Source organism: Numenius arquata, chromosome 4 (genome assembly GCF_964106895.1).
Source record: "Numenius arquata chromosome 4, bNumArq3.hap1.1, whole genome shotgun sequence".
Taxonomy (NCBI): Eukaryota; Metazoa; Chordata; class Aves; order Charadriiformes; family Scolopacidae; genus Numenius; species Numenius arquata.
In genome coordinates, this window is record NC_133579.1 from 32,757,969 (window position 1) to 32,783,872 (window position 25,904).

Sequence of the window (25,904 nt, forward strand, 5' to 3'; positions counted from 1 at the left end):
CCATATGACAGTAGCAATGTTGGCTACTTAAGAGCCCAGATAAATAACACAGTATCAACTCTCAGTTATAATGCATTTCTCAGTGGTTAACAAATAACAAATCCTTGTATTCAGATAAAGCAACGCTACAAAAATCCAGGAAGTTCAACAACTAAATATGCCCGATAGATATTTATGCCACTTTTATAAGAGGACTGTGGTAGTAGTTACTTAAGAAAATTTATTTTTGTACATCTTTTATATACGTTGATATAATGATATAATTAATACATGAACCTCACTGAAATCAAGTTCTACATAGTCCACAATGAGCAAATCATACAGCCTAATAAGCTCTTCCCTCTGCAATAATTATTCACATATGCACCCCCACCTCGCATCTTCCAAGCATTTGCAGACAAAAAATAGATTTGTAATAGAGAAATGAGTTAAAAGCTGTAGGACTTCCTGACGGTTCAGCAGCCCATTTTCATCAGCCTATAAAGGTCTCCAGCTCAAAGTCCTAGCGTTAGGTTATACAAGATTTGCTTTAGAGGAAATGTTGATCACTTAAGTAGAATCTTTTTCAATACATAAGCTCAAATGACCTTTCCAAACAACATTCCTTGAAAATAAATCCTTAGAAAAAACAAATCCTCTGATAACCCCTGTGCAAAATTAGAGGTGTACACAGTTACTAGAGGAGACGCAGCTCAAGGCAAACTTCCCCTTGTATTATCAACACCCAATCTACCCAAGTCACAGCAGGCTTTTTGTTTGTTTGCCACTCAACCTTCCTCCCCCTGAAGAAAGATACACACGGGCATTGGGTTTGCATGGCAAGGTTTTGGTAGCAGGGCAGCTATAGGGTGGCTTCTGTGCGAACCTACCAGAAGCTTCCCTATGTCTGACAGAGGCAATGCTAGCCGGCTCCAAGATGGACCCACCACTGGCCAAGGCCGAGCCCATCAGCAACAGCTGTAGTGTCTCTGTGATAACGTATTTAAGAAGGAAAAAGAAAAACTGTGCAACACCAGCAGCAGTCAGAAAAGAGGAATGAGAATATGTGAAAGAAACAACCCAGCAGACACCAAGGTCAGTAAAGAAGGAGGGGGAGAAGGTGCTCCAGGAACCAGAGCAGAGATTCCCCTGCAGCCCATGGCAAAGACTATGGTGAGGCAGGCTGTGCCACCTGCAGCCCATGGAGGACCCCACAATGGAGTAAGTGGATGCCCAAAGGAGTCTGTGACCCCATGGGAAGTCCATGCTGCAGCAGGCTCCTGACAGGATCCGTGGCCCCATGGAGAGAGGAACCCACGCTGGAGCAGGTTTGCTGGCAGGACTTGAGACCCCCTGTGGAACCCACACTGGAGCAATCTGTTCCTGAAGGACTGCACCTCATGGAAAGGACCCATGCTGGAACAGTTCATGAAGAACTGCAGCCTGTGGGAAGGACTCATGTTGGAGAAGTTTGTGGAGGACTGTCTCCCATAGGAAGAGCCCCATACAGGATCAGGGGAAGAGTGTGAGGAGTCCTTCTCCTGAGGAGGAAGGAGCAGCAGAGACAACATGTGATGAACTGACCACAGCTCCCATCCCCGATCCGCCTGCGCCACTGAAGGGAAGGAGGCAGAGAAAATATGGAGCGAAGTTCAGCCCAGGAAGAAGGGACAGGTAGGGGAAAGGTGGTTTTAAGATTTGGTTTTATTTCTCATAATCCTACTCTGATTTGATTGGTAATAAATTAAACTAATTTCCCGAAGTTGAGTCTATTTTGCCCATGACAGTAACTGGTAAGTGATCTGTCTCTGCCCTTATCTCAACCCAAGAGCCTTTCGTTATATTCTCTCTCCCCTGTCCATCTGAAGAGGGGAGTGATAGAGCGGCTTTCGTGGGCACCTGACATCCAGCCAGGGTCAACCCACCACAACATGCAAAACATATTGATTACACATGAAAACCTTTATATCTATAGGTAGATACAGAAATAAATACACACAAATATATCAGGGTTCATAATAATGGTGCGGTATGGAGAGGATGAAGTAGATGGGGAAAACGGTTTTATCTCCTGTCCACAGACCAGGCTGAAGAGAGACTCCAACTCTTCAAACTACACTGCTGTTGTTTTTCCCAAGGTTTTGCTCACATATAGCCCACAGCAAATCCCATTACATTAATGTGCAAAATCTATGTTAATGTACTACTTGGCTGGCAATTTTAAGTGCACAGACGTCACGCAGTTAAAGACTGCATTTCCCTCAGCAACTGTTACTTAGTAACCCTCTGCACATAAATAGAATTTTACATTACTGCATATGTGTTGTGAAGGCTAAAACCCATGCCTCAATTCTATAGGCAAGCAGGAATTAAAAGAGTCATGTGGGGGAACTGTAAACCAAACTTGCACCAGCTACGTTCAACTGCTTCTCCAGGCAGAGAATTTAACTGGAGAGATAAAACCTGTTGTCGTGGTTTTGGCTGAATTTACCAAAACCGGACCGGCAGATGGCCCTTCCCCCCCCTTCCCCCCCCTAAAAGAGGAGAGAGGAGGAGAAAGAGATAAGGAGATTCAGAAGTTTAGAATGAACTAAACTACTTTAATGAAAAATTAATATTAAAATAAAAATAAAGAAGAAAATAATGAAATAGATACAATATATACAAAACCGTATCAAGCTCCCAGGATGTCAGTTACATCACCGGCAGGCACTGGGGAAGTCCCAGACTGGACTCAGTGACGAATGGGAACTGGATTCCAGCTCTGGAGTCAGGAACACACGGATCGGGATCAAAGGCAGATGAACAGACAGAGTCCTCTCTGGACGTCGGCCATCGCAGGAAGGGGCTGACCCTTTGATCCTTCAGCCTTTATACTGAGCATGGGGCAGATGGGATGGAATACCCCAGTTGGTCAGGTTTGGGTCACCTGTCCTGTCCACTCCTCCCCACCGATGTGACCCCTCTACGTTTTTTCCGTTTCCGACCCTCTAAGGGGGCAAATAACAAAATTGGCTGACCTTGGTTGTTATAGCAATAAGTAACAGCAAGGGCCTCCCTGCATACCATTCCTTGGCACGGAGCACAAACATTGGTCTTATCACTCTGAGAACGAGCAGTTTTCTCCACAATATGCCGTTAATTTCAGAGAGTTAGAGGAGGCCTAGCTAGGATGTAAAGTTACAGAACAGAAAATTGGTTCGGTTTTACTTCAAACCGGGACACCTGTGCATGAACAGAGGTATTTCCACCACCATTCTCTTGCTGGTATTGCATCATAAAAAAGGAGCAAGTACAACTTTAAAGAAGTCAGACCTCAGCCAGACTTTCTGGTATTATTCACATACTGTGCAGTGCAGACTTCAGACATAAGCACAACAGACTACGCAAAGCTCTTCACTTTCTTCCCTAGAGGTAGTATAATCCATTGCCTATATAACTTCCAGGTAGAATAAGTATTGGCAGATTCAGAGTCAAAACATTACTAAAAAAGTCTGCACAAAGCAGATCCAGGGCTGAAGAGAGCAGGTGGAGCATGATGGATAAAAAAAAAAATATAATTTCGAAGAAATGCAGATTTGATTTGCAGATTACCTATTTGATTCTTCCCTTATACAGGCTACATGTGAACTGACTGACAGCCTATTCAAGCTGCTTGAACAACTATCGACATGGGACCTCAGAATCACTTTAGACCAAGAGACTGCCTTTTCAGCATTGAACAAACTAGGTGGCCTACTGGAAATACCTAGGCATCTTTTTAATTCAATTCCCTACCACTGCAAAGAACATATTATCATTACTCTGCTTCATCCCATCCTTTGCCTCTAGCACTCCACAGTTTTATCTCTTAAAATGATTGTAACAGAAGTGGATTGTCTTCGCACAAAAGCAACTGATTGAGTTACATAAATTGCATTTCACGAACAAATACATTCATATGAAGAGGTTACATGTAAACTATAGTTGCAGTTATTACACTGAGTATAAGCATATAGATAAGCAAACACATTTCATTTGCAACTCTATTAGCAAGTTTACAATCCTTTACAGTCTAGCACATCTTCCAAAGTGCAGCATTCAAATAATAGTTCCCATTTCTTCCTAACAATTAAAAATAATTATCGTAAAAAACGATCCTTGAAACTCCAGCAAACCAGAATACTCTCCCCTCCAAATGCCCCACACAACTCTTGTCCCGTAATATGTAACTCAACAGATAAAAGATCTCCTTGTAAAATTCTTCAAAACATGGGTTCCTACTTTAAGTCTTTTCTGTCACAACCAGACCTCGATACTATGTTGTAACAAGCAAGATGTCCTAACCCAGACCAAGAACTCTGTACTCCTGTTAAGCATTAGGCAATTTTTTCTTTGAAAAAGAAAACAAAAGCCAGCTAGGAACCATTTCCAGGTTTGAAACTAACCACTCTAAATCATGACTAGGAGAAGTCCAGATGCTCAGAGATGTCCCTGAAGTCCTCATTTTCTTAAAGCCACAAGAACCAACTTGGAGCGCAGCAGTAGAATTGAGAACTGAGCAGGAGAATTGGCCAAGTCTTACCCAGTGATTGGGACAATTAACTGGCCATCTGGCTCTCTGCATGGAAGAAAGCAGCTCTGCACCTGCTCCACCAGCCCACAGTTCACAGCCTAATTGGTTAAAGCAAGCTGATCAGGGCAAAAACCAGAACAACTTGTCAACTGCTGAGACCAGCGCTCAGAAGCTGGGATCAAAGCCAAGTCCCTGTCCCCCCCTCCCCCGGCTCCTGGTGGAGCCATCTCCCTTGTGAGCTCCATGTAAGACATGTTTAGAGGGTCTCCTGTCCGTTATATACAGCAGCAGGAGTGGAATCAAAGTACTTGATACAAAGCCTATGTGTTGAGCCCCATAAGCTTCCAAAATGCCACAGATCTTTTATTCTCCCATAATCAGGTGACTCAACAGCTGCAATACAGTGTTATTACAGCATTAACTGCATTATGCTATTGCATTATAAACTCTCTCTGTAAAATCCCAGCATAGAATCTGATGTCTGAAAGACCTCAGCATCCCTTTTCAAAGGCAGACATAGCACTCGTTATCCTGGCTGTTTGTGTACTTCAAGTTAAAGGTCACTAGCCAGGACACCTGGACAATCTGGTGAGAGGGTATTAGAACCCAGGGCTCCCCATCCCACCTGAATGCATCCACTGACATGGACTTTTTGGCCTCCTTTCCCCCAGGCTCCATAAAACTTTCATTTCTAGATGGCTTTGTAGATCTTTATAGGGCCTACATAGCATAGCATAATAGAATAATAATAATAAAATAATAAACAACAGACAAGATAGCAGAGGAAAGGAAAAGGGGATGCAACAGGCAGAAAAGGTACATTGAAGAAATTCCAGAACAGAGTCATGTTCCCTCTCCTCCCAAGGAAATTGCAGGAAAGGAAAACACAAAGCACTGAGGTTAAAGCAAGAGGGAAAAAGTGTCAAAGCTTAATTTTAAATAGGTATTTCACTTGTTTTTTCCGCCTTACCAATACCCTTATTTACAAGTCAGGAAATTAGCTGAAGGAAATACAAAGAAAACCCGCTTCTTAAGAATTATATTTTCTTGAATTGTAGAAAAAAAAAATAACGTTAGAAGTTACTTATCAAGTAAATGAATCTGCAAGAATCATAGAATGGTTAGAGTCGGAGGATCATCTAGTTTCAATCCATCTGCCACGGGCAGGGACACCTCCCACTAGACCATGTTGTTCAGATCCACCTCAAATAAAATATGTAATGTAAGTTTTCTCTTAACACTGACTGTATTCTGAAAGAAACAGATTAGCACCACACCATAGAAGAGGACCTCCCTTCTATCAGCAAGTACCCCACAGCATAAGGTAAGTTATTTCTTTCAGTGCAAAGAAAATAAGCTTTAGTCTTCATTATGTACAGCTTTCGACCTAGAATCTCATCTCATGTGACCAAGCTCCAGAAGTAACATCAATCATCCTAAACACACTGAGTTTTCCATATAAGAGCTTACCAAAGAGAAAACAGCTGTTGCTTTATGCAGTGGGTCTCACCTACTGCGAGCTGAAGCCTTTCCTAGAACACTCAGATATATTTATCTGTACTAGTACTATGTATTTGTTAAACATAAAGATATTTAAATATTTTAATCAATACACAGTAGTAATAATTACTGAAATATCTTTAATGTATTTTATGAGATATAAACATTCCTCAACTGTTACAGGCACTGACTTGAGATTCTCAGAGTCCCACACATTCACCAACCTTTCATCTGCCAAGTCTCAAAAAAACCAGGATTGTCTGGAATTTCAGACATTGGGGTATAAAAAAAAAAAAAAAAAAAAAAAAACCAAACCAAAACCAACCAAACAAAACATCTGACTGATTATTCAGGCTTGATCACTGTGCACCATAAGGCAAGTTTCATCTGCAGCAGAAAGCTCTGGCTCAACACTAAGAGAACACTTACCCTGATGAGTACATTGACAGCCATACAGGGATGTAAATAAAGTATCTATACTTGAATATACCCTGCATTTATATATATACATATATATATTTTAAATATACACTTGTACTTTTTTATATGGGAACATGTGCATACATAAATATACACGCACACAAGGAATTAAAGTGGGATTTAAAGGTTTTTTTCACACAGTTTCACTTCATATTGACAAATTTTACCCACATTTCCCCATAAGAATTCAACAGCAATTCTTCTGTTTTCTGCATAAAACAAATTCTTTAACAGGTGCAAAGTAAAAATGCAAAAAGGCAACACAACTCTATGACAAAACAGTATATAAATGACAACAACAGTTGGTCATAAAAAAATCATAGTTGATTTTCAGCTTTCAAATATCGGCAATAGCACTACTGGACTGCTTTGTAAAGCAACATACAGTGAGAGCTGTACGTTAACATGAAGTGAGAGAGCTGGCTGGAAGAGAAAACCATTTTTCAAGTGTGTTGTCAGAAAAGTGAACATTTTCTCTCTTCTCTTCTTCGGTGTTCCCACCTTCCTGATGAGACCGCCTGTTAGCTGGCAGTCTCTTCGCTGTTTCTGAGCATGCAATTGCACTGTTAGCAATTAAGTATTATTTCTAATGCCTCAGAAAAATCAAAACACGGCACTGAATTTAGGTTGCATCAGAGATGGAGATGCTGGCAGAAAGTAGCGTGCAGAACGAAATTTGGTGTAGGAAGGAGTAGAAGGAAGATAAAGGGAGGAAGGAAGAGGGGGTGTGTGAAAGGCTGGGAAAATGTGCTAGACATATAAGTCAGTTATGACCACAAAACCAAAAAAAAAAAAAAAAAAATCACTCAGATTTCAACATAACTGTCTCGGATAGTATCCTTTAAACAGAGATGTTTCCAGTATATTGGGATTTCCATAACTCATCTGAAAACCTCAGCACCTCCAGACAGTGAATCCAATCATGAAGCTCTTCAAAAACAGTGACTACTGTTTTGGCAATAAGCAACTTGTTTAAGGATAGATCTCACGAGTGATAGACTTGCTAAGATTTCTGGCTCCTAGGTCTTTTCTGTGGCTTTTGAGAGCTGCACAGAGTTCATGAGCAAGCTGAGTGCCTTCACGGCTGCCTCAATTAATCTTTCAGTTCTAGCAAAGTCCAGCTACACCAACCTGAATGTCACTCTGTGGCACTGTGAAAAAGATGCAAGATTTCCATTATTGCCTCTTCTTGATTGCAACTCATGCTTGGAAGTCCCCCTAATTATCCAGGGTAAGTGGTATGTATCTTGTGGCTTTCAGCTCTATGCAAATTCTGGTATTTTTATGGCCACATCCACGGGATGCTGCACTGAAAGATCAGACTGTTTTTAAGAGTGAACCTTATCTCAGCAATCAAGAAAAAAGTCATATTACTCTGCTTAAAAGTTTTTCAATTTCCTTTTGCAAAAACCTTTTTTTTTTTTTTTTTCTCCAGCAAATGCTACCTAAGTATTTCCATTAACTTAAAGCAGAAGGCATGAGAAATGAGAAATTTAAGTAAAAAGGAAAAACATCCCATGACAGTTTAGCTTGAAGTGGAAAAATCAGTTTTTGAACTGTAGCTGCAGACAAGTTAAATTTGCTCAGTGTACAAATAATTAGTTGCATAAGAAATTAATCTTCAGCTTCTAAAGTGCAAAAAGAAGCTATTGTTAAAGTGATTGTTTGTATGGGGAAGCCCTGTTACCCGTTTCCTTCGGATGTCCATTTCACACTAGCCAAATTTACAAACGCAATGCGGAACTTCTCTCATGGCAGAACATTTAGCATGAGACCTAAGCAGAGCAGGGGTTTTGGCTTTGTACCAACGCATAGTGTAAAACCATGTCTCACAACTAGTTACACTGACCTACCTGCACAGTCAGTTGCACCATCAGAAATACAAGCATGTGAAACTGAGAACTAGAATAAAACATGGCTCCAGCACTCTTCTGCCCAGCTATTGCCCAGAAACATCAAAGGCAAGAGAACCAGCATTAGGAGAAAACAATGAGGACAAACTTCAAAATGCACTTTTACTGGGGTTTAATACTTTAAGTGCTACAGGACAGATACTGTCTTAGATACTGGAGATTCTTCTGTGGTTTGGCCCTGGGTACCCATAGGTAAAGCTTGGCAATCTCTCCAACGCTTGATTTTACTTGATTTAACTGATTTTACAGATGTAACTGCATTCTAAGGCAATACTTTACCGTGAAAGGGTTTTTTTAAGGCTCTTCTCAAATATAACTAATGGAAATTTTAGTTTGTTACTTTGACTTCTCTCACCCACTTCCAGAGCAGGTGATACAACATACTGTCACATGCTGATCTATGACCACCACAACAGTAAAAGCACAACAAGGTTATGTGAGGAAGAAGATATTGCTCCCATTCAGGATCTTCATGTCACTTACTGCTTCCTCAAGATTAAAGATACAAACAGCTTCACCTTCAGTTTTCCGGCATGAAGATGCTCAAGCAGCGAGCAACATGTTCTCAGGCTGAAGTATGGGCTGACTCTTATTAGAAAAAACATCTCAGCAACTAGAACAGTTCACAGAGAGTTAACAGAGGATGGGCAGTGCATTACACCCCTGTCCTTCCAGCTCCTTGCTAGTTTAAGTGGTTTGACTCATTTGACAGGACATTTATCTAGTTCTATATCAACACTAACAAGAAGGGAACTATAGAAAACTACACCGCAAAAGCATGGCGTCTGAGGCACACCACCTTAAAAAGTACAGCGTGTACTTCCCTATTCTTCGAGTCAGCTCTGCAGGCTTCGGGTGGGAGAACAAAGCCCACAACCGTACCTCCCCCCCAGCCAAAACCACAGCAACTGCGCTTCTTCTTTCTACACCCGTCCAAGCTCAACCTGCAAGACCTAAACCAAGAACCACTAGTACTTTAGCAGTCGTGCACACAACAGAAAAACATGCTCTCAACTTATCCCACGTAACCTTCACCTACATATTTACTCACGTTTTCACTGGAACACAGACCTAGTGACATTCTGCCAAGATGATACAATTTGGGCAGCTCCTTAAATGCTGTGGCATTGACCAGAACTTGCTCCTCGCACTCGCATCTGCCTTGCCTCCCACCTTTAACTCTTCCACCAGCTGCTCTGCACAGAAGCCTCGCTACACCTTCAGAGGCCTTCGCATATGCACAACAAAGGGAAACAGGGAAGTGTAAAAGTACCAGCTCTGATCCAGGGACAGTTTACCCTCCATACATCCTTCCGATGAGCTTAGCATATTTTAGACACTAGAAAGTTTAAATATTGTAAGTACAGTTGACCCTATTAAATTCAGTACCTGAAGAGTGTAACGAGCAGTCAGCTATTCAAACACAACTTGAATTTAGATACATAAATTATAAATAGCAGAGCTACTTGCCTACTTAAACATTAAACACAGACTTACAGTACCATACTGAGCAATGGTCTTAATTTTTGAAGACAGATGTCACAGCTACCGCATACTTGGCATTCTCAGAGGCTTCAACCAGTACAGTCATTTCTGTACCACTATGATATCATCTCACTAGCTGAAGCACATCAGTGCCTGAAGGCTCCACTCAAGGTCTCCAAGCACCACAATTAATACAGAATGACACCGCATCTGTCCCAACGAACAATCCAGTTAGACAGTATGAAGGTTAAGAAATGAAATAGGAGAATAGAACGAGCACGACAGGATTTGCTCAAGGCCAAATCTAGGTCGATGATAGAACCTGAAGAAAACAGACATCTGTCAAATTGAACTGGTCTTGCTTAAGCTGACTGCCTAGAACTTCCCTTCACACCTCTTTCTCCCTCTTCCAAAAGCAGCACTGCCTTGTACCAGCCACTGGCTTAACCAGACACTGGCAGGTCAAGAGAATTTCTACTGTGTATAACCCCTAAAACTGCCTGGTGAAAATGCTCATCAAAGCTCTCGCAGAAAAAGTTGGTGCTTTCAACATTTTCAAATTTTTACTCTTTTCTTTGCCTGCAGAAAGATAATGGCTTGAGAGGGAGTGTTTTAATCAATATATCAAATTACAAAGAATACACTGCTATAGCCTCTGTGCTCTTCATTGCTCTGCTGCAAAAGGTAAAACTTTGAGAAAACACAGAATTGCTAGGGGAAAAAAGTGAAAAGGCTGCACTGATTAATTTATGTATGGTAATAAGACAATTTATTTAAACGTAATACAATCAAACATGGTATTTGAATTTTTTTGAGGTTTTTATTTATTTTTTATAGAAAAGCATAACCCAGTCTTCAAAATCCGCATAATCTGTGTCATGTAAATCTCAAACTGTAAGTATAAAAAATAAACCTCTGTCTTCCAAAAATAACACTTCAGACCAAATAATAAAGCAAATAAAATTAGTTCATCTGTTGTTTTTTTCCTTTCTTGATATTCTATGATGCATACCAAGAGGAAGCACCTGGTAAAAACCACACATATGGCTCAGGTCTATAAGCAGTCTCAACCATGAGAGGCAGGGCATCAGACGAGATCAATATGAAAACACTTTTGATAGCAGAAATACATCTATGAGGTGAACAATACAACTACCGTCCTGAGCCAGCCACCTTCAGAATTCCACCTCCCTCTCATCAGGGAGAGCGAGAAAACTTTCTGCCAATATTATCCGGAGTAAGACTGTGCAGGGCGCAAATTCCTGAACATTAGCAAGACAACTGGGGAAAAAGCAGGAGAGAAAATAGAATCTCCTCAGAAGTAGCACAGAAACCATCCAATTTATTGATACATGCTCACCGTAGCATTTTAGCTTGAACTAATTATACTGAGTTCTCCTTAAACACCGAGAACCACTTAGTTTATTAAAATTATCAAATCAACCTCTGCAAAACACACCACAGAATCTAGGTGCATACAGGGCAATTAAAGGCAAGATTTTTCATAAGTTTATTACACAGCAAGACTTAGTCATTGTTAACAGATAGCTTTTAGTTCAAACAAAATATTAAATTGTAGACTGAATGCCTTATCATCACTACATCTGATTTCAATTTTGGCCTGTGAGAAAGCAATATCCTGTGGCAATTTAGGTTTCCCAAAGTTTTTTGGAGTTAGATATCAGAGGTAGCAATTGGTTTTGGCTCATTAGGTTTACTTACAGCACACCCCAAGTACGACAAGGACATGAAATAGGTAGATGATCCATTATTTCCAATAATCTAACAAGTTCCAGGCCTGTATAAGTTTCTTAAACAATCCCTTGAAATGGCAGGGCAGTAGATTTTGATCTTTTCCAGCTCCCCACAGTACTACATGACCTGAGACACATGAAAATCAGGCTTGGTGCACTTGGTAGTTGCTGTGGAATAGACGGGAAAATGCTGGAAACCTTCTTTCCAATGTCATCTTCCCGAACAATCAATAAAGTTAAGAGACAATTTGACAGGTAGCAAGAAGGTTCAAAGATTTTGAGACGGCAATATATGCGCTGTGCAGAATTGTTTAAGGGATGGTGCCACATGAACACAGATCAGCTACAGCTCCAAACAAAGACCAATAAAACCTCAGTCATCTACTCTGTCTACCCTTCTACATTTAGCTCTCTGAGAAATTAAACTCAGGGCACGAAGGACAGCCCATTCTTTCTGCTATTGCTGTTCTTAGATGTATTTACATAAGTTTAAACCCAAGTATTAACACTAAGAACAAAGTTAAACAAAATAAATACTTACACGATTACTAATGCATTAAGCAGACTGCTAAGTCTAATGTCCTTCAAAGTGCAAAGAAAGAAGATAAACTGCTGGGTTCATTGAATAGTTTTTATCTATCTTACAAAACTATGAAAAAAAATACAGATCCATTAGACACGAGAAAGAAATATGACAGAAATGAGACAGAGTATGTTACTGCTTTGAGTAAAACATGAGGGTGTTTGCAAGTGTTTTGCAAATCTTTTTGGCATTATTTAGGTCAAACAAACCAACTATTTTTTTTTAAAGCATCCAATTAATTTCACAGTATCTCCTATTGTTTATTAAATAATCACTGTAGCTTGGCATATTTATAAATCAAGAAAGGAACAATATTTCGAAAGACCTATCACAGCACGGGAAGCCATCTTGCTGTCTTTTGCACATTTCCAATTTGAAAGCATCTTGGTGTCACGTTAGACATTTGATGAAATAATTGCTTTCCAGTTCCCTATTTCTAATTTTGTAATTCAAATACCCAAATTTACTGAAAGTAAACCAAAGCTAGATGCCAACTCAAAAAACCTGCACCCCATAGTAATTGTGTATTATAGGACATTTATTGGACAATCAAGAATTAGAGTCGGTACAGTTTGGCAACAGTCTCTGTAGTGTCACTATACATAGAAGAGCTGTCTGGAGAACTGGTCTATCAGCTCAGGAACCAGTACAGCGTTTGTGCAGCAAATCTGAACCACAGCAAATCACAGGTTCAAAGCAGCTGCCTAAAATGCTGTTGTTCTTTTGTACTATATTTTTGGGAAAGGAAAACAGCCTGAAGTTACAAGTAATGAATTTTGGAAAGATCCTTAATGAGATGTTAGCCTTTTTTTCATTGCAGTTCTATTGCTAAGAGCAAGGGGAGGCAGTTCAGCATTTCCACTGCAGTCTTTGCAAGACTTCAGCAATTGTCTCCCATACCACACTACCGCACTAGCAGACTGGTGGGAAAACAGTTCTAATTTACAGCTATATTGACCAACAGCAGAAAAAAGCTACTTTAACTTTAAAAAAAGAAAAAAAAAGAAAAAGAAAAAGAATGACACATGGTTACCACTGACGGTAGGAATTTTAATGCTGCCTGGAAGAACTCAATCAAGATTGACTAGTTATGTGGAATACATAGTAGCGCCTTAACCATACATTTCCTGATTTTAAATCTGTGGCCTTACCATTTCTTTTGACATGATTACTGTCTTATGTGCATAAAGGCAGATTTTGATCAAGTATTGCCTATTTTAAAGTTTAGGGGTTTGGTGGTTTGGTTTTTTGTCACTCTAGAATGATGAGTGAGGGACAGAAGATACCACTACAGAAATAAGTTCCCCCTTCAAAAATACTTTAGGTAAATGATTATTATTTTGATTGCAGAATCAAGTATTCTCCATGAACTAATTAGGAAAAAGGAGGAATTAAAAAAATTGCAGCAATCCATTTCCTTGTAGACCTGTCTTACGCACTAAGTGCAAGACTCATGGCCACCTGACTCTGACTCTCCACCACCACCACAAACTTGCACCTATTGCATCGCCTCTACAGTTTGAAGAATCTTTTCCTTTTTAAGGCCCCATATACCCGCCAACTCACTCACCTGCAGCCCAGATCCCACAGGGGGAGAAAAGTTACGATGTGTTTTTCTAACCAAATTTTGTTCTCAAAGACCAAAGCAGGGGATACGTGGTACACAACAGCTCATCAAGCTCTGTACACCCGCCGTACCTCACATCCTTGCTCAGAAAGGATCAAAATATTAGGCTACATACATCTGTTTGGTGCATTTGACTCTGCTCAATCTACGGAACTGAGTTTTCTAGCGGGGAAGTCTACAACACTGGTCACTACAAGACCACAGCTTAGTAATCATACTATCGTTTGTACCAAAACCAAAACTTTGGGCCACAAAACCGTTCTGCAAAACACTGTACAAACACAAACCAAAAATATACATAGCCAGTTGTCCTCTCTTCCTGCTCTTTTCTCCCTATTCGTTCCAGTGTGCTCATATGTTTTCCTAAAGGAGATGGCAAAGGACTGATAACTGTATGAATTCTAGTTTGTATATGTTTTAGGGATAGCTGCTTATCTGCCACAGCAATGCAAAATACCCATGTTCCTCCAGATAAAGCACAGAACTGTCTGTTTACATCACCTGTCCAATGCAAAGGGCAACAGCTTTATACAGTGTGGGCACAAACAGCAAACTGTTATTTTTGGGTGGGGACCGGTGGAGGGAAATTAGCAACAGCTAGCAACAAGAAGCATCTTTTTTTATATATAGAAAGATGTTTCTTTTTTAAGATACGTGTGAACTCTCTTCCGGTACAATGTAGAAAAACAAATAAACAAGATATTATCACAAGGCAAACAGAATACCACATTATGTGCAAAATATACAACAGTGTCAGCAGAGGCCTAGAAAGCAAATACTAACTTTTAATTAACATTTTGATAGTTCTCATCTTTTTTTTTTTTTCCTGGGGAGGAGATTTTTAAAGCTGTATCTCCTCAGACTGACAATCTTTTCCTTTAGAATTCTCGTATTTTATGTGTTTCTATATAGTTTCTTTCTTATGGATACAGCAAATGAATGCCCACATGGAAAGCTGCCAATGCGCAGAACATAATTAAGCTCCCTGGCTCTTTAAAAATTTCTCCAATATTATGCTTCTAAGGCTCATTTCCACCATGACTGAGAAGCTTTTTATCAGCTATGGATCTGACGCAGGAGAAGACCATATCTCATTAAATTCAGCACAGCAAAATTCTCATTTGGCCACATCTCGTAGGACCCTGTTTAAAAAAAAAGGTGGTCATTTTATAGTGACAACTACAAAATAGGAATGGTGAAGGTGATCTAGTAAACATACTAATGTGCTAAAAAAAGTATGTATTTCATAACATACGTATTGCTGAAGTAGCCTTGCCTCTTCAATTTTTTTTACACTTACCTTTGTTGACTTGTCAGCGCCATGTTCTCGTTTTCCTACATGGTTCCCCATGATGGATCACCAGAACTTCAAATTCTGAAAAGATAAAACCAAAACAGCATTTTTGAAACCAATACATTTGTACTGAAATACAAATTAATTTTTCATCTGACATGGAACAAAGAGATGGTTCTCATACAATAAGCATTTTTATAGTCCAAGGTAAGATCTGTGAAAGATCCTAAGAAAAAAAAAAAAAAAAAGCTTATCTGGTCTATTTTGCAAATCCAAGCATTACCAAAACGTTTTCCTTCTTCTAAAAAAAGACATAAACAGAGGACTGAAAATAAAGGCTTTTTTGTGAAATTTGCACATAAATCAAAACTACATTAGGAATTAGGTAGAGGCTCTGTCTTTCAACATTATGTTTATAATACCAAAACAGCGTAATATATATCAAATGATCTCTAACTACAAACTTCCATAAAAGATCAAGTAAGTTCTTTTAAATTCACATTTGCCATTATATAAACAGCAATTACTGAAAAAAAGCACCACACTAAACAGCCAACAATTTGCTGTGGAGGTGAGAATGGAATTGTTCTTTACAGCCTACACTTTCATGACAAGCACATAAGAAAGGAATGCCAACTCTTTCTTTGTATTTTCTGGCTCATCCTGTTGTATCTCAGCTTTAACAGAGCTTATGTAGGTTAAACCACAACACTCAAATTTCAGCTTTTAGAGTACTCTTGTGGTTACGCTACATATTTCTTCTCATAGAAGCATGTGTTTGTATAGGCTCTTATACACAGGTGCTGCCTTCAGCCGATTTGAAGTGCAAGGTAGCGCTTAAAACCCTGAGACTACATGCAAGAGAAGTTTCAAGTGGACTTTTTCCTCTCAGAATTATGAACTGAAATTTCAGTAATAAAGTGAAGTTTCCGGTGGTAACAGTAACACTTCATTACTCTGCAATAAACAGAAATCCCGGCACAACGCTTTCACTCTCAGAGGACTACATTATTTCATTAAGCATAATCTTATGAAAAGGCTTGGGAGAAAAGGACAACCAGATCTTTACTGTGATAGAAAATGCATGAAGTAAAACAATAGGCTAATAACTGGTCACACTCGGTAGAACATACAAATATAGTTAAAACCCCAGCTACGTGCGCTGATTTGTGTACCAAAGGACTCTAAAGATAGAGACTTTGATTACTTCTGACTTTTCATCACAGAAATGTGTACTTTATGAAAAGCAATCTTGTCCTGTATCTCTACCACAACTTTTGGAGAGATTGTTAGATTTATTTCCACCCAATCCCGAAGATAAATTTCAAATTAGTGAGGGTCTGCAGTGCAGCCTCCTTTGACTATTCACTGAATTCCACTCGCTGTAAAATCAAAGTGCCACATAACACGGTATCCGATTAGGTAATTCCTCACAAACAGCCACTTCTGAGGTCTCACAAATGAAAAATTAAAAAACATCCAAACTGAGTAAGTATACTCAAGGTAGAGTTTATTGGCAAATTGTAAACATAACATTACTATCTATTGCATAGAAGATTAAAAGCAAAAAATCATATCCTTTCATATTGTGAAATCAGCACAACCAATTCAGATTTTTGTAAGATTATGAAAACTTTCAAGGAAAAATACAAATACATTCATATAAACTGAGTTTCACAGCTAAACTACCTCAAACTGGCCTTCTGAGCAGCAGCTCACCTCTCACATCACCTACTTTGCAACAGACAGAAAACGGTGGAATACAAAACTATAGGAAACGTCTACAGCAGAAAGAAAAGGCATAATGTTCAAGTGTTACTCTTCCAGTCATTTATCGAAAGATTATCAAACTTGATCTGCAATACACATATGTTTAAGTGAACAGAGAGCGAAGCCAACGCAATACTTGCAAACTAGAACTCTGATCAGTGTCGCCCTGCCTGCCCTTTGTCACCCTGGTGTCTCTGGAGTAACGCTACAGGAACAAGCACCCTGTACCCATGAAACACTGAGCACAGCATAGTCCCAGTCCTGCAATGCCAAGGTAGAAAAAGGTACCAGAATACAGACAAGTTTTGCTGTGAAACTAAGTCAGATAAATGTCTAAAAATCATTTGTTGGCCAGTGAAAAGAAAAACAATAAAAAATTCCATGCTGCCACACCAGAGATACCTGAAAATGATAAGGCCAGTTTTCTACTCAAATGTCTACACAAAGCAAGCAAAGAAAATGAAAACCAAGCAAACGGAGAAGTGTATGAAATGGTTGATCAACACCCTCTTGATTCCCAGGTGCATAATTCCTTCAGCAAGATGCTAAAAATTACACACAGAATGGAATAAAAAAGAAAAAAAGGCTTGGAGAAATGGAAAGGCACAATGCTATTCAAAGTTTGGGAGTGCAGATTGAAAGTACAACTACATCTGGGCTGAGTGCTACATTTCTCTACAGGAACAGACTTAACAGCTGAAAACTAATGGCATTGATTTCAGCCTGCACTTCTGTTTCCTTTGTTGTTTTGAATGTGTCAGAGGGACAACGTGTGGTCAAAATTCAGACGATCCACCCCTTCTTATTCTCACTTCATATTCAGAAATTAACGCTAATACAACTAGATTTTACTCCATCCTTTTCACGCATAAATGAACGCGGATGTTTAAACTCAGTCTCAGTTAGCTGTAGGTATCTGCTATAAACTCCTTATGTAGAGATAAAGCTACCTTTTAACCAAAGAGACAAAAGCAGAAGGCCGTATAGCAAGAGTATCCTAAAAGTAACACAATTCTTCACACTACTTATTTAATAGAGAAAAGCGTAAGTAATCCTTTGTGAAAAAAAGGCTTCCAAAAAATCTGACGTGAATCAGGAAAGTAAAGGTATAGTGCCAACTCTTCTGTAGATACCTGATTAGGAAGCAAAAATATACATACACATAAGTCTGTAAACATTAAAATCATCGACAACAACAAAAAGACCTAATTTTTCACTTTAGCCTCAAGCAGAAGTCTGCCTTGCTTGATTGAAAACTAAGCACACGGCTCATTTTCACATCAGGATGCAAGTACATCCTGAAGTGCTGAGACTTACAACACCCATTTTGGTTCTTACTGTGGCAAGGAGACCACACTGCACAGGTTCTACCTGCGCCAATCGTTATGCAATGAGTTGAGTCACTGCTTTCAGTGGGATTACTCATTGTACAACCTTTGTAGGAACTTGCAGCCAACTATTCAAAAAATCTGAGCTGAAAGATTTGTATTTTCGTTTTAGTCACCTTCATAACATACAGGTTGCCAGACTATACAGCGAAGCAGCAGCTTCTTGCACTTATTAATGTCAGTCAACTGATGAACATTCTTGTTTGCAGAGGTGTCCGTACATGCTTTAGCACTGATAAATAGCCACAAGAACAGTCACGAAGCTCTAAAACAATGCAAAACCAGAAGTACTGTAGAAATGCAGTAACCTTCCTTGAATCTGACGTGAATGACATCTAACAATACGCTGCCAGGATAGGCCTGAGCATGAGATCGAGCCTATGACCACAACAATAGCATTTATCTGAAACCTTCCTGGTGAAACCCAGCAAGTTTCATAAATCCTGTGAGATGAGAGGTTTCACACATGAGCTTGAGTCATAAAATGAGAGGGAACACTATGCAAGTCTGCAGGATCACCAGTACATCACCTACGAAACTCCCCACCAAGACTGTGGGTTTCAGCATATTAAAACCATCCCAGACGCCCAGGAAATAACAGGCCACGTGAGCAAACTGATTTAATAGGACTAAAAGTTGAGAACGTTTCAGCTGCCTAACAACTCCTTTGGGTGAAGTGAGTGAATTACGGCGGGAAGCTGTGAACTGCCGCCAGCAGAGTCACCCAGCCACCCCAGCACTACGCCACGACCACGTACCGAGCTGAACCAGCTCTGCTGCCGAGAGCCAGGCACTTCCCGATTGATGACGGATACAAAGGTCACGCCAGCTATCCAGGCTGCTTCAAGTAATTCCAAAAATAGCCCATGGATTTTGCCTGAGGAAATAAAATAAAGTGTCTCCTCCCGTCAATTTACCTTCTTACGGAATCAGTCTAACAGGTAACCTGATGGAAGCCTAGACCAAGCGGCTTTCCCGCTTTCTTCACGATAGGAAGCCATCTTCCAACTAGCAACAACTACAGAAATGCCACTGCCCTACCCAAGGACAGAAACTTCTCCTTGTTGTCTGCCAAGCACAAAATAATAATAAAACTCATCCAAAAAGGGATGGAAAAAACTCAGTCCTACACATCACATTCATAAACAATACCTATAAAAATGTACGTATGTTGGGATATTGTAACTTAATTCTCTATCTGAATGGATGATTAAAAATAGGGGTTTAGAAACATGTATCATATCATTTTTTGTAGCCCATTCTAGTCTGCCTGTTGAAATAAAATGGGTATTTGTAGTTTAAAAAGAGGTTCTAATCATCTTTACACACACACACACTGTCCTATAAAGAGGTTTACATTATCATTTAGAATTTTCACTGAAAGGCAGAAAAATGCTTCTCTAAACGTTTTGAATATACCAAGAAATACAGTGATATCACTTTCTCCAAGTTACGCTGTTTTAACTGCAAAATAGCATTTTCTTACTCACTCATAGGAGCCTGAGAAAAGTTCACTCCTTGTAATGGTCAGACTGTAAAGAGTGTCCTCCTGTAATATCTCACAGAACACTGTAATTTTTTTTATATTCTAAATACAAACAATAAACTTCAGACCACGAGCTGGTTTGCAGTGACAGCTCACCAACTGAAATTCAGGAGTTACAAGAGGCCACAAGCCAATGCACCTGAAGCACCTTTATTGAACATTAATGGTTCATATTAAAATACATAAACTACCAAATGTAAATCACAGGATGCTGCAAATGGATTGTTAAATATGATCCTCGAAGAGTAATTTAGTTATGTAAAATAAGGGTTTAGTCTTACCTCTTCCCACACACTTAATTATGACTCAACAGAACTACACATAATAATAAAGGTATGCTAGTACTTACATATTTACAAGTATCAGAACATAATTATTACCTTGTCTAGGAATACGTATTCACCACAGACTGATGTTGTTGGATAATGTTGTGGAGCTACAATGCTAGATACGTTCACCAAGTGCTCCTGGCCTTACTCACACATGGGAAGGGTAACCATAGAATATAAAAATATTTGAGGAATTTACTTAAAACTTCCTGCTAAATTCATGACTATTCTTATCCAAGTAAACATACATTTTACTACCATATCCAGATCTCATTAGACAAAAAAAAAAGCATAATTACTTTTAAGAAATGTGCAAGTTCTCTCTAATTTTGGTAGCCCTCTAACGTAGACTCTTAATTACAAACTTACCCAGCAAAACAATATGTAAAAGACTTTTTTTTTTTTTCTCTAGTGTCAGGTCCAGGTTACGTAGCTTCCTGGGAAGCAAGCTGACACATTGCCCAGCACTGGCTGCCAGCTAGATGGAAATCTTTGAGTGGGTTTTTATTAGGCTCTCACTGTGATATACATCTTTGGAAGGAAGCCCTTCACTACAGCCTTCTTTCAAAACAGACTGAGACACTGGGCATGCCTCATCTGTTTCTTCAGAATTCCGTCATCATGGTAGCCTCGTATTCCAATGCACCAAGAATGAAAACCTCTGGTGGGCACAGGTGAGTGACCCGCAGCTAATTCCATCAGCAGCCATGGTCAGAAGCTTCAGAGACAGATGTGAGCAACCACGTAACAAAGTAACCTGCCTCATGGGCAAAACTCCTTCCTGGGAATCCTGCCCTCTTAAATCAAGTGTTAAATTATTTCATAAAATATGGTGCCTTATCTCCCTTACAAGTTTCATCGTTATTTAAGGCAGATTTAATTTTTCATTACCTGTGAAATTGTGTAATCCTTGCAAGATCAAATCTTATTTCCCTTTTGACTTCCACAATTATACTTCTCTGCGAAACCCTTCCTGCCAGAAAAATACATTATTCCAGACACATTTCCATTGTGAGTGATCAGAACCAAGATTTCAGTGGTGACGGTAATATATAAATCAGAGAAGTCACCAGGAGTTTAGTACCGATAGGTGTATGTAATCAGGCTTGTAGAGTGCCTTGCATATCACAGTCCTGGCCAACCTAGACATGTTTATAGACAACTTTCCATGTTTATAGACAACTGCACGTGCCTTAACAAGGATCTTAGACCTAGAAAGCCACCCCTCTTAGAGATAGGCCAAGTTCTTAAACAACATCTATCTGAGAAAGTAGTCCTCAGTGCTAGCAGAGTCACTCAATAATTTACATAACCTCATGTATCATTGCAAAGGACATCAAAATTATTTAATTTTCACTACATTATTATGCAAACAGTACAACACAGGAGAAAGGCTACAACACTGAGACAGAATATATTCTGGGAAGAACACTGCTGCAAGCTATTTCCTAGAATTGCCACGAGGTAAACACAGCAGACAGGACCCAAGGTTTTTTTGAGATCTTCTCTGACTCCTTTGATTACAATTTTCCTCTATCGCCAACAAGAAGGATATTGCATTTTATTTTTTTTTTTTATAAAAGCATGTGATTTTCAGGAATCCCACCTCAGCACAGCTAAGGATAGTCCAAACTTGATTATAGACAACAGTTTGTAAAAACAATTATAATGAAATTGCTAAACAACATATTTTTATTTTCTGTAGCTTAGGTTTCTCTTGCTTTTCTCTTCTTTCTTCATTCAACCCACTTCACTTTCCTTTCTGGAATACCATCACCTTCATCCCACTCACTAAGAAAAAGAAAAGATACAATTTTAAAACAAATTTCTCAACAGGGATTTTCTGCTTCCCTTTGTGAATATAAAAATGCTCACCTGACATCACTTAGCACACACTGATATCTATACTCCCTTAAATAAACACAAATTGTCAGTGATTATTACCAAATGGCATTAGCCTCATGCTTATTGTTTGTCTTCAAAACACTAAGATTAGTGGAGCCCTGCGAACTCTATCTCAATCCACCTGCAGGGTCATAAGGAAATATCCTTAATCACCTCCACCTTAAAAGAGAGGTCAGTGCATTTGATGGGGGAGGGAGGTACTACCCAAAGACCTGGGGCAAGGTCCAGATGCCCCCAGCACATCCAGGTCCCCCACCACGCCATTCCTTCTGCCTGCTGCACTTCTACCACAGCACCTACAAAAATGTGGATTTCCTTGTATGTACTCCATGCCTTTGCTGAGATACTTGCACCTCACATCTGTTCCCAGTCTAGGGAACAGAGGGCCACATGTATGTCAAACATACACATCCCTTGAACCTATACCAAAAAACCTACGAAATTAAGACTGATTTTTCTCTTTTTATTTCTATTTTCTATTTTTGTATCAACAGGTTCATTTAATTTGCTACACACTGTCTTTTATACACAACACCAGAACAAAACAGGCTGGTTTTTGGTTTTGTTTTGTTTTTTTCATATTGGAGGACTGTTTAGGTCTTCATGGCACACAAAACCTAGGAGCAAGGACCAATTTTCCCCAACCCTCCAAAAAGAATCAGACACGAAATCATTGGTGATATTTTCCAGCACCTGTGTACTCCAGAGACAAAACAATCTGACATTGCAGTAAAATAAATTCGCCAATGAAAAAAATGAAAATAAAAAAAAAAAAAAAAAGGACGGAGAAAGATACAGAGAGAATGACTAAGAACAGAGACACAACATAACCTTATTCTGTACATTGCAAAGATACACAGTAAACTTCTAAGACCATCACTTTCCACTATCATTGCTTCTAAAGTACCACATTTACTTTAGGAGTACACCTCCACAGCTGTGGACTTCACCTCCTGGCCTCAATGAGTCAACAACTAGAAGGTACACACTTGACCTAAATGCTAAAATATTTTTTAAAAAGATAAACCAGCACACAAGAATGTATAACAGAAGTGCAGTATTAACCAGGAAAAAGAAAAAAGAATGACATTGAAATCATAGAGAATTTCAGGCCAAAGTAATAATCTTACCAGTACCAGAGGGGGAAAAGCACAGAGCAATCAAGAAACTGTACAGACAAGTATCATTATTTTTTACTTGGAGACTTTCCGTTTTTGAGATTAAGGTACTCTGAAATCAAACAAGACCTCACATCTGTTTTCACATAAAAATGAAAAGATACCATGAGAATAAAAACAAGATATATTTGAAGACTCACATTTTTTCCCCGTTCCCTGCTTAGAAAAACAAGTCCTCTCCAAATGGTGAGCAGTATATTCTCCCTTCCAAAGTGAGGCAGGTCCCCTAAGCTTCCCAGGGAACACAGCCACTTTGATGATCAGCGTTTCATTAGCGCACTGTAGAGACTGATGAGAAAATGCACACCTGCAGTGCGTCTAAACGCACATGAATCAAAGGCACTGTACGCTGGCTCTTATCTTCTCATATTCAACAGACTGACAGATGGGACAAGAAGATGATTCACCCTCTCCAGACACCGTTAAGTTTGCTGTGACAAAACACTGAACCACTATATCCTTCTCAATTAAATAACTCAATTTAAAAAAAAAAAAAAAAAAAAAAAAAAAAAAGAGGTAAAAGCCTCTCTCTCCTCCCGACCTTTCTCTCCTTCTGTTTTGACTTCGTATATAATCTATCTGTACTGTAAACATATCAACCAAGAGATGGGTTTCCTGTAAATGCTCCTCTGTTACATTTGGCATAAATATTGATATTACGAAAGGGTCTGACTTTCACCATACTCCAAGTTGACTCCCTCTTGGCTCAATCTACTGCTGTAGAGCCATGTCCCTCCCTTCCCATAAACACACAGCTGAAGAGGCACAAAACTCAACTTTGCTTTTCTGACGTGAAAAAAATGCATCCTTAACTATATGCTTATATTTCTCATTCTTTGTGCATTATGGTTCTTACTTCTTTTTGCCTTCTCCTTTACTAGCTTGATTTCCTGAGGGTTCATGCATGAGATTACACTCTGAAAGTAATTTTTTTAAGTAACTTGATGGAGATTTAGTCCTGAACACTGTAATTTGTGAGTGTGCTTAAAACACGTAACAAGGTTCAAGGTTCATCTGACAGCCTCCTAACAGGTTAGCATTATCCACAGTCTGCTAGCATAAACAAGGCAGTTCTCCAGCTTGAAATGGGTTTGCAATGCAAGTTGGCAAGTAACACCTTGTGAACCTTAAGTAAGGATTTGTAAATTCATCTGCTCCTCAATCAATAAATAAATTTAAGAACAAAGTGACTTACAAAGCTGTAGAGAAGCAATTTTTCTGTGCTCATGAATGCCCATCTGGAAACACAGATACTATGACACCGGTTTGGGATTTTCTCTGGCAATTATACAATGGTTTGCTCTCCCTTCTGAACAAAGAAAGCAAAATTATTTTTTGCTAAGGATAACTGTATATCTGAGAAATAAATAAATCTATCACCTTTCCAAATGGAATTTTAGTCCAGGTATTTTGGGCTTTAGTTGTTTAGGTCAGAGGCTCAGCAGGTTACAGTCACTAAGCTATGAGTTTTTGCACTTGAAATTTTAAATAATTAATGAGTAACATCAGCAACCCTGGCACTGAAATCTCCACTAGAAAGCACTTAAGTCTTTACATCACCCCAATACAATTATTGTACTTGTGTGCTTCTTCAAATATGCTTTCAAGTACTCATCTCATACTCAAACATCACCTCATTTTATCTAAATCTTAAATTTCATGTACTAATGTTACTTTCCCAACCTTTACCCAGACTATGTACAAAACCAGCATAGAAATAGTCATTACTGAATTACTATTGAAGAGAACAATGGCAGACCCATGGAAAATTTTCTATTTGAACACGAGAATGTACAAAATGTACACAAGACAATTATTTCCCCCTCTTTCATTAAAAAGAAAATCAGACTTTTTTATTACATGTGAAAAGGAAAACCAAAGAATGTGACAGGCCAAACAGTCGTTTCTTCAGCATAGTTTTCTAATGCAGTTCACAATTTACATCAAATTCAACATACAAAAAAAAAAAAAAAGATTAAAAAATCTGGCAAATTGTCAAAATAGCAAAGAAAATGTGTTTCAATAAGGAAACTAGCAGTGTATTCACTTTCAAAGATGATTACCAAAATATACTTCGAATCCACCATATGATTAAAAGTTAAGTAGGCTTATATATAATATTCACAAGAATATCTTGTTCTTGTAAATTACGGGGACAAACTATTTTACTTTTATTGTTAACTGAATGTTTTTAAAGGAAGAAAACGTTCTGAATACCACCATTAAAATCGTGACAGGGTCCACAGACTTCAACCAAGTGGTCTCATTCCAGACAGCATGCAAAGACAGCGAGGAAGTTCCTTCCCGAAAGGTCTTGCAACATAAGTATACAAAATATATGAGTAGGAAGTAAATCTTTCTCCCATATTAGACATACAGAACAAAGGCGGAGATAAGTTAAGGGCAATACATGAAAAATTACTTACGGCCCACTTGAGAAGCTTAGGCAGACATTAGAAACTTAAACCCAGAGCTGTAATTCTGAAAACTCAGTCTCAGCTACTACATAATGCTGGGGTTTTTAATCACCACAGACACCTCCTATCTTATTTTACAAGTGCTTCATGGACTTCAAGCTCTGCCATCAGTCACGCAAAACAACACTCCAGCCATGATGA

General features: G+C 39.1%; 1 protein-coding gene across 2 annotated transcripts in view; it reads right to left on the reverse strand.

Moving 5' to 3' along the window:
* MBP (myelin basic protein) overlaps nucleotides 1–25,904 on the reverse strand; it is a 123,992-nt gene that overhangs the window by 79,676 nt on the left and 18,412 nt on the right. For both annotated transcript variants that reach the window (XM_074146422.1, XM_074146423.1), the window contains exon 2: nucleotides 15,177–15,251. In XM_074146422.1, the coding sequence (XP_074002523.1) occupies nucleotides 15,177–15,227 (51 nt within the window). In that variant the 5' untranslated portion in view covers nucleotides 15,228–15,251. The remainder of the gene's footprint in view (nucleotides 1–15,176; nucleotides 15,252–25,904) is intronic.